Consider the following 9,516-nt stretch of genomic DNA (forward strand, 5'->3'; position numbering starts at 1 on the left):
TGGGTGGGGGGGCAAGGGGCACAAGCAGGGCATCCTGCCATGTACGCCTTGCCCTCATTTTGTTTTTCTGGCATGCTGGCACTCCAGCACCTTCCAAGGTAGGCATTGTGGTGTTTTTCGGCACTCTGGCCAAAAAAACGTTGCCTACCCCTGGCCTAAGCTTTACTTCTCCCCTCTTTAAAACAAGAGTCAAATCCACTTTCATCAGGATGTTCTTTTTATGCATTCACTGATAATGAAGACACTATTTGAAGTAGCTGTTGAATTGAATTATTCTGTTGCTTTTGAAGTCCTTAAAGTTTATTTCCCCCCGAACTACAGAACCAGACATTTAAAATAACATCATCCCCCTCCTCTGCATTGACCAACCGTGCACATCTGTTCATTTGCTCTCCTTGACCCTGCAGTGGTAGACACTGAAATGCTTTGGATTGTATAGTGTTTCAGACAGTGCCAGAAGCAGGTTCATTGAGAAGTACTGGAGAGCAATGTAGGATGCATTTTGTTTTTTTGTTTTTCCTCCCAGCCCCAGAGGAGCCGTGAATGAGCCAGTAAACTCATTCGACTGGCAAAGGCAAAGAACACTGAATTGGGAACAGGTCAAAGGCCTCAGCTCAGATTTCTATAACTGGCAGACTACCTAGATTATGGTAGTGGCTTGTTTGCATTTTCTTATATATGGATGATTCTCTCTTGTCTGGTAAGTATCGACAGAGATAATTATTTGTAAGAAATCAGCAAGTGTGGTACAAATTCTAGTGCACTTAGAACTGGAAGAATATTAGAAATGGGAGTAGGTAGAGATGAGATGAAACAAGGAGTGTCAAAATACTATAAAAGGACACTAAGGAAAATCAGGAGAGGTAGAGAATGAAGCTGAAGATTTATTTTTCTGTTACGGTAAAAAAAATGTCCCAGTTAACTATTACAAGGTAGTCTTAACTGCAGACTTAACGCTTAATGGCACCCATGTCCTTTGCATATTTTCTGATGTGGTGGGATGGGATGGGTGGTACTTTGCAGATAATCTTTTACAAATGACCCAGTACAGTTACAACTGAGAGAACTTCATGTGGGATGTAGTTGGCACATGCTGTAGAATTGTTTCCTTGACTTATTGGGACTGACTCTGAATGGGATATATTTAGCCTTTAGCAGTACTTCCTTAGGGTCTGCTGGATGCTAAGCTATGCATGGTAAATCTGTGCTGTGAAAACAACTGACCACACTAGCTGAGTCAAGCAAGTCCAATATTGAATCATGCTAGTCTAGAAGGAATCTTCCTTTATGCCTTAGCTAGGCAACATACTAACCCCTGAAATGATTGGGATATTTTTAGGTATTGGTAAAGTTAGCTTTTTACAGTGTTAAAGGCATGGTGGACAGGAAGGGGGTATGGTATATCCACTGTTATGAATCACAGAATCCATTCTGCATATGTCTGTTGAATGTCATCAGTGAGGATTTTTAGTATTCAGCATGGGACTCGGGAACTTGACAAGCAGTTTTGAGCATCTTGGTAATTTCTGGACTCTACATCTGTATGAAATAAGGTCACAAAACTTGTAAAATAGCTCATCTCTACCTTAAATTATTTTAGATGCTATTTCCCATTAGCTACAAACAGTTTCTGCACCATTAACTGTTAATAGTCAGTGCCCATACATTTTGGACAATATAATTGTATACAAACATGAATGTTAATGTCTTTGCCCCAGAGATCCTTCCAGTCTAACAGCTTCTTATCGTTCCATGTGAATTTCTCAATACAGGCTCTAATTTAAACTATCTAAAGGCATTAATTCACACATTCCTAATTACTTAACAGTCCAGAAGTCATTTTAAAGGGGAAAAAGTGTATCCCAGCTGATAAGACATTTGTCCACAGAAGCATTGCTTGAAATGGTCTTCATGGGATTGACTTGGACAAATCAATTTCCATAGTTAACAGTGGGAAATGGTGCCAATTATGGGTGGTAGTTCAGCTAATTCTTTTTCTAGATGAGGAGTTAATTTTTTAGGTTTCTCCTTAAATCTTAACACTTTTTGAATGAGGCTGATAGTTTCCTGTTGATATAGAATGCTGTAAGTTTTATAGGAGGACCTACTAGCAGTTCCAGTATATGAATCTGCTAATTTCAACAACAACAAAAATTGCTCGTCATCTAGTTGCCTAATTAAGGTATAATACAACAACGAACCTCCTACCCTGATGAAAAAAGACAAAAGGAACCACATGTTGCAACATTACATTATTCAGAAGTGTTAGGACATGCAAGTATTGAGCAAGTGTTGTTTGCTTTGTAGCCACAGGATGGCATCATTATTCTATGATTTAAAAAACTAGCATGCTGTAGAGAGGCATAAGTCACAAACGTGACAAAATAGTAGGGCTGTGCAAAGCTTCAGTCCCTGATTCAATTTGGTGGAGATTCGGCCAGGTTTGGTGGCCAAATCTCTGAATCTGAATTGAATTAGAGGACCCTTTAATCTCTCCGAATCAAATTGGGACCCTCCAAATCAGTTTGGAAAGATTCAGCGATTCGGACATAGACACAGCTTTAAATGATTTTTCTACATACTTCTAGGGAGCAGGCAGTTCGTGAGTGCTGCGATGCTGTGGCGCATGGAGCATCCCGCAGGAGCACAGGGGGCTCACCAGTGCACTTGACAGCAGACCCGGAAGTGGATCAGAAGCACTTCCGATCCACTTATGGGTCCACTGAGGAGTGCATGCCCCCCCATTCTCATGTCCCCCCAGCTTGGCAACTGGTGCCTCCTGGGTCTGGGGGGACAGGGCGTGAGGGGGGTGCTCCAGTGCGCTCCCCAGCGGACCTGGAAGTGCTTCCAGTCCACTTCCAGGTTTGCCGTCGAGCACATGGGGTGGGCCGTCCCCCACACTCCTGTGGGACCCTCCATCTGCCCCAGCATCCCATCGTTCACAAACCGCACTGGTACCTTGAGGTATGTAGAAAAAACTTGTAAAGCTGTGTCTGTGTCCAAATCGCTGATTCTCTGAATCAGCATCGAGTCTTCAGATTTGGATTCAACCCATTTGAATTGGGGACAGTGATCTGAACTGATGTATTGAATCACTGTCCCCAATTGGGGCCAAATCCAAATCAAATAGGGCCCACTTTGCACACCCCTACAAAACAGGGTTAAGGACAATTAACATGTCTCTGGACAATAAAGTACAAATCAGGGGGCAACCCCTTGTTAAACTTTAAGTTCAAGTTTTTAAAAAGTGCTGGGAGATCTTGAACCTGCTGTTTAAACAAAATGTACAAGGACTTTGGTATACCCTAAAATTGAGTATTTGTGCATCTGTTGCAACTGCATTGATTTGGCCCGCCAAATCTAATTTTCCTTTTCCTGGGTGTTCGCTGCAACAGGTGATAATGTATAATGGTTTATGAATTTGGATTTAGGTATTTGTGTGGTCAGCTCATTCATGGAATTGGAGTCAAAGAGTTTGCAGAGCTATCAGTTTTGAGCTGAGTTAAGGATGCCATTTGCAGGGTTTTACCTTTACCTTTAAACTCAAACTGACCTCCTCCATGGGCAGCAAAACAGATTGGTGTTTGTGCAAACTCCTGGGTTTGGCTCAAGACAAAAAGGTCTTATTCCACATGCACACAACCCCCAGCCCCCCTTGTTCCCTGCAGCCCTGATTATCCATCTCAGGCAGGGATTCACCTGCAACCCACTTTGTTAAGTTTTAGGTTAGTTATTGCCTCTGAGGATATTACTGAAACTTAATAAAAGTTAAAAAACTTACCTTCTGCTTTACCAGCTTTTTTAAAAGAACATATGTCAAGGGAATAGCTCCTAAGGTACTGGCAGCATGGCTTCTTGGTTCAATGCAAAACCCTCCCCTTGTCTTCCTAGAGCAGGGGTGGGCAATTATTTCGGGCAGAGGGCCACTTACCACGTTTTGGCAAGCTGTCGAGGGGTGTATGGGTAGCCCTGCCCCTCGACAGGTGCCTCACCCCCGGTCACCATCTTGGGACCAAAACTCTTGCCCCCTGACCTTTGCCACCAGAAGTCCCTCTGCTCCCTCCCTCCCCCGGAAGTACATTTTTCAGCAAGGGGTTTTGACATCTCGGAACCAGAAAGGTACCAAATTATATTCTAAAAAGCCAACATCTAAAACATTCAGTAATTTGATTTCAAAAAATATTTTTGCCCTGGTTTACATGTGTTTGTGTAGTATACGCAGTGGTGATTGCACAATAGCTTAAAATGAAGTCTTACGCTTGTGTATTGTGGGGGCTTGGATGTGTGGGGTGAAGGAGCATGTGGGTGGATGTGTGTGATGTGGGTGGGTATGGAGTTTGTGGGGGGATATGTGGGGGAGTGGCTGGGGTATGTAAGAGGGTGTGGGGGTCTGCGTGTATGGCAGTGCGAAGGAGGGTGTGGGTATATGTGTATGGTGGGGTGTGTATGTGGGACTCACCCTATGAACACGTACACTCTGCCCCTGCCTACTCTCTCTCTTCCCCCCTTGCCTCCCGCCTGTATGCACACACCCCCCCATACTAGCAGGACTTCATGCTCCCTGGTCCTGCCATGCAGCTGGAAGCCACGTGGTGCTGGAGCAGGGCAGGAAGCATGGAAATGGCTGTGGGCGGACCGGGCTGGGCTCCTGTCTCCTGCTGCTGGCTACCCCTGGATCCTACTTCCCCTGGCTCCTGTTGTCTTTGACAGGCAGCCAGGAGCAGATAAATATTTTCTAAATTTTTTAGGAGTCCCACAGGCTGGACAGAATGGCCTGGCAGGCCGGATGCGGCCTGCGGGCCATATTTTGCCCACCCTGTTCTTAAAGTAACCAAAGAGCAGTTTCTGCTGTGTAGTGTACTAATGTAGTCTTTTTCTACCCACAAGTCCTCCAGGAACAGGCTGCGCACCAGACAACTCTAAATGGAACAAGTTAAAGTAGTTTTCACATTCTCTTATGACTACTAGGTGCCTCCTAAATGCATTCAAATAAGCTTGTTCATGTGGAATACAAGGCACCACAAATGAGCTGCAATCTGCCACTATCAGCAGGCTAAATTGTATGTAATGCTGAAATGCCTGCTCTATTCATCTCTCAATTCCCAACTGATCCTTAACCCTTAACTCACAGCACTCTCACTAAAGTGGGGGTCAGCGCAGACCCAAAGAAGGAAGCAGAGAAGAAATTGCCAATGAAGTCAATGGAAAACAAGAACAAGTTCTCTCAGGCAAAGCTGTTGGCAGGAGCTGTGAAACACAGAAGGTTAGTTTCACACCTCTATCAATTCACAAAAAAAGGAACAGAGTTAACATTATAGAGTTAGGCAAGCCAAAAACTGCTTCCAGAAGATTGTCAGAGGTGTGAACCTTACTAAAGAAGGGGAACTAGCCTGTTTCCATAAGCTCTCTCAAGCTGTGGGGAAAACTAAAATGATTCAAACTAATAAGCCAGTGAGAGGCAAAAGGAAAGCCTTTGTTGTTCTAGGACTGTGTTGGTGTCATGAAATTTTATGCTTAGATCTGGAAGCAGCCAGTTTTCTCCATCTTACTCACCTAAAAGTACTCCATTGTGACTTTGTTCATGCAAATATTACTGATTCAGATTTGCATAGTATATCACCTTATTGTCTACACCTAATAATATTGCATAGTTTTGCGATATAATTGTGTTTGGGCTTATTTTTGTTCAAAAAAGGTGACTTGTATTAACTTGATGATGAAGGTATTGAGCAAGCTTTCTGCACTCTCCACCAATTTATTGACATTAATACTGATATAGCAAAGCCTCTGTATCCAAAGGATGTGGAAATTGTGTTCAAGGATCACTATTTGGCCTCAGACTGCTACCGTAACTACTAGTTTTATTACAGATTTTGAACAGTTCTCCCCTACATTCTGGATTCAGACCCCAAATTCGGTTCCCAGAGACAAGTCATCTGATGACAATGACTATCTGTCATGAATAAGCATCTAAAATTAAATGAGTATTTTGAATCTGGCTTTCTTTGAAAGAATAAGAGATCTCTTCAGAAGTTTCTGATATCTGGGTGGATATTTTATCCCGAGTACCACAGTAATTTTATTTGTGTATAATCTTGAATGTTCAATGAGTTCACTTACAGGTTTGTCTGAAATTCTTCTTTCAACACACGACATACAGCTTGCCTGGGCTTTTAACATAGCAGGAGGGAAATAGATGTTCACTTGCATTCAAAGCTATTTTTTTCCTCCTTAATCTGTGGCATTCAAGTAGCAGATTCTGGAAAGGGAACTGGCATGTTTCTTGATGGCATATCAGATGGTTGCAGATGGCATCTATTTGAAGACAGCATCTCAAAATTGATATGTCACTGCCTTGACATGAAGTCATTTTCTGCAGTCAGTCACTTTGTTTTCCATTTCAAACTGGCAAAGACCAAATAAGGATCAGTTCAGCATCTCCAGACTTTATTGCCTGTCCTTGCAGCATCTCTGAGCTTTATTGCCCATCTTTGGCAGTAGGTGGACATGTGTTATTGGAAATTTATTCCATGACTAACATTTTGGCACAGAGATAAGTTTAATTTCCAGTGCCACTTCAAATGAAAGGGAAGAGCCAGTGGTAGCGTTACACTGCTGCCTAATCAGCCTATTTTGAATATGGGATATCAAAAAAGTGTTCCCCCACTGGTAGCAGAAAGCAAGAACATAGAGGAAGAGCAGTACCTAGTTCATTAAGCAGAGGATGACTATAGAGTTCTCTGAGTATGAGGATTTGGAGTGCTTTCAAAGCAACGCCCTTCTTCCTTCCCTCCTCCCTCATCCACCATGCTCTAAAGTACCCTTTGGACTTGAAGAAAGAACACTTTTTTCCTGCTGAGAACAGCACTGCACTGGAGCTTCCATTTACGCTGAATTGATTGGGGTTCTCCGTGCATTCAGGAATTGTCTAAATTTTTACAGAATTATTGCTCTAGGCAGGTGGGAAGCCTTACAGTCAGTGCTGTGTTGCCAAGCTTTGATTCTAGCTTTGATTCACAGATCCGAGTTTCTAGTCCCTGATGTGTAGTGTTGACAATGTGCTGGAAGTCTGAATGATCTTCAGCAATCCATTCTAGGACCATACAGCAATCCCTGCCAGGCCCCAATTAACAGCAAAGTTAGTACCACAGATGATAATCAGTGAGACTAGTATTCAGTTTAGTTCAAGGCAAATCTGGCTTTATAATTGTGTGGTAATAAAGTGGATGCTGCTGTCTAACCAGACAGTTCTACATTTTTACAGTTCAGAAGGTGGAAACAGCGTCAAGAGATTGAAACTAGATACTGACCATGATGATGAGAATCAAGGTATGTTCTGGCTTTGAAGTGCAATATGCCAAATGCTCTTTATCTGTGAGTCTCATTGATTTTGCCAGTGTTGCATCTGTTAGGAAGTCTCATCTTCAGACTCAAAAAGAAATGAGCCCAGCTGGACTGTGCGGTGTAGACAGACCATAATGGTTTTATAGCATGTCAGACTTAACTACAGGTTTCCCTCAATTTATGTGGGTTCTGTATGTGCAAATTCGTTCTTATGCAATGAGCTTTTTCATACCAAAAATTTGTGATATGCGAGATAAATTCACTCTTATGCAATCGGTGTGGTAGAAGCCTGCAGTCAGCTGCTTTGTGCAGTCCATTGTGGGAGTGACGCGCACCAAAATATAGTCGCCTGGGTGGATCTGTGCTCCGCTGCAACATGTGTTTCTAGAGTTGCCATCCCCATTATGGTTTCTAAGCATCCTGCTAGCTTATCTTACCCCTTTCCCTTGTCCATCACCACCCTCTCCACACCAACTAAACATCACTAGCACCTTGTGCTGTTGGTGAGTACCAAAATTGTCTTGTAAAAGTGGTAGAAATGGGCCTGGGGGGCCAGTATAGTTGAGGTCTTGGAACATATCCCTATTTGTTACGTTGTGAAGTGGGTTCCCTTTATGCAAATTTGAGTTATGCGCCATTTTTCAGGAATGCATGCAGCATAAAGCGAGGGAAACCTATACTTTGTAAAGGAGAAGAGATGTCATTATAGCCACTGGTTAACCTTGCAGCCACTTTAAGCTTAAAAATGTGCATGTGCAGTCTTGGTTCAGACAAGGCTCCTGTGCTATGATGGTATTGGCCATGTACAACTATACAGTGTTGTATGTATTGGTCAGGCTGCTTTTCAAACAGCCAAGGGATATTTGGCTGCTGTATGGAAACACCCACCTCTCAGTTGGCAGTTGCCCTTGGCTTTTCTGGGGGTGAAATTTAGGGCTTGTCCACTGTCTCCATCGTGAGCCTAGGAGTATTGCCAAGAAAAATGGCTCCTCCACTCAGCCCTACTTATTATGTGCCAAAGCTCCAAAAATAGGGAGAGTAACAGATTCATCATGGCCCCAAGAATGTGTCTAGAGAGCTGCTCTCTACCATGTATCTTGGCACACATCCAGGGCTGTGCTGAACTACCTATGCTACCTACTTTCCATGCTTTGACTTGCATTGAACAAAAGCAAGTGAGCAGTCCTTGGTGATGCTCTTTGGCTTGCTTTGAGATAATGCAGATGTGCTCCTAAAGTCTCTAGGATTTTTTAGTCTCCTTTTGCTTTAGTGCTTTTATGAAACTATGTAAAATACCATCTTGTATAGCAGGTCTCCCTGCCACAATCTGTAGCAAGTATAAAACTCAAATGCAAGAAAAAAGAATAGGCATAAAATAGAGCAGTAATACCTATTTGTAATGAAGAATTTATTGCTCTAGGAAAGGTAACAATGAATCACTAACCACTCAAGATGATGGGCAGTTCCAAGAATGAAGGTTATATCAGTGCTAGTACCTTTTTGTTGGAGAAGCAGTGTTCATTCACAGGTGCAGGCCAGTTGGGTTAAATTTGTGGATATATAACCTTAATTCTTGGGATCATCTGACTTGAGTGGTTTGATATTTGAGGGAAATAGAGGAGTTGCATTTAGCTCAAAAGATTCTGAGAGACTTTTTTGGGGAAGTTACAGTTTAAGACTAGACTTCAGTTCTCTTGGTTTGGGGCCTGGACTCGAGGCAGTTTGACTTGATAGCTGTTTCTTTCACAAAAGGTGTAACTTTTTTCTGGACAAAGCAACTATAGGAGACTAATCTCTGGAGCTTTAGTCTCTGGGTCTCACCGAAAGAATTCTCATAATAAAAGCATCTTGCAATGACTATGGGGAAGCACACAATTATGCATAAAGCTGTTAGGTTACTCTTTTATATTGACTTGACTTCTCTTTAAATCTTGAGCAGCTACACGAAGTGTGACTTAGAAATCATAGAGAAATAGGCCACAGCCAGTCACTAGTGCTGGGCTGGTATTAGGGTCCAACTACTTTTGCCAGCTTTTTCTTCAAAGCCAAGTGTTAGCAAAGCAAGCAATTACCATCACAGTGACTTCTGCTCACACCCACTCAGCACCACAAGTGGAGTCCAACAGGACTGATCCATTAGTAAGAATGTGTTTTGATCATGTACCTTTCCTT

The 9,516-nt window shown here is 42.7% G+C and overlaps 1 protein-coding gene and 1 long non-coding RNA gene across 4 annotated transcripts in view; one reads left to right on the forward strand and one right to left on the reverse strand.

Annotated features, from left to right (window-relative positions):
* Window positions 1–9,516, forward strand: part of FAM192A (family with sequence similarity 192 member A) — a 42,089-nt gene that overhangs the window by 25,578 nt on the left and 6,995 nt on the right. For all 3 annotated transcript variants that reach the window (XM_019505884.1, XM_019505882.1, XM_019505883.1), the window contains 2 exons: window positions 5,130–5,263; window positions 7,265–7,329. In XM_019505884.1, the coding sequence (XP_019361429.1) occupies window positions 5,130–5,263; window positions 7,265–7,329 (199 nt within the window). The remainder of the gene's footprint in view (window positions 1–5,129; window positions 5,264–7,264; window positions 7,330–9,516) is intronic.
* LOC109289697 overlaps window positions 9,159–9,516 on the reverse strand; it is a 5,599-nt gene continuing 5,241 nt past the window's right edge. Inside the window, exon 2 of the long non-coding RNA XR_002095448.1 lies at window positions 9,159–9,508. This is a non-coding gene — a long non-coding RNA (uncharacterized LOC109289697). The remainder of the gene's footprint in view (window positions 9,509–9,516) is intronic.

Source organism: Gavialis gangeticus, unplaced genomic scaffold, assembly GCF_001723915.1.
Source record: "Gavialis gangeticus isolate Ggan-Ray unplaced genomic scaffold, GavGan_comp1, whole genome shotgun sequence".
In the NCBI taxonomy this organism is placed as follows: Eukaryota; Metazoa; Chordata; order Crocodylia; family Gavialidae; genus Gavialis; species Gavialis gangeticus.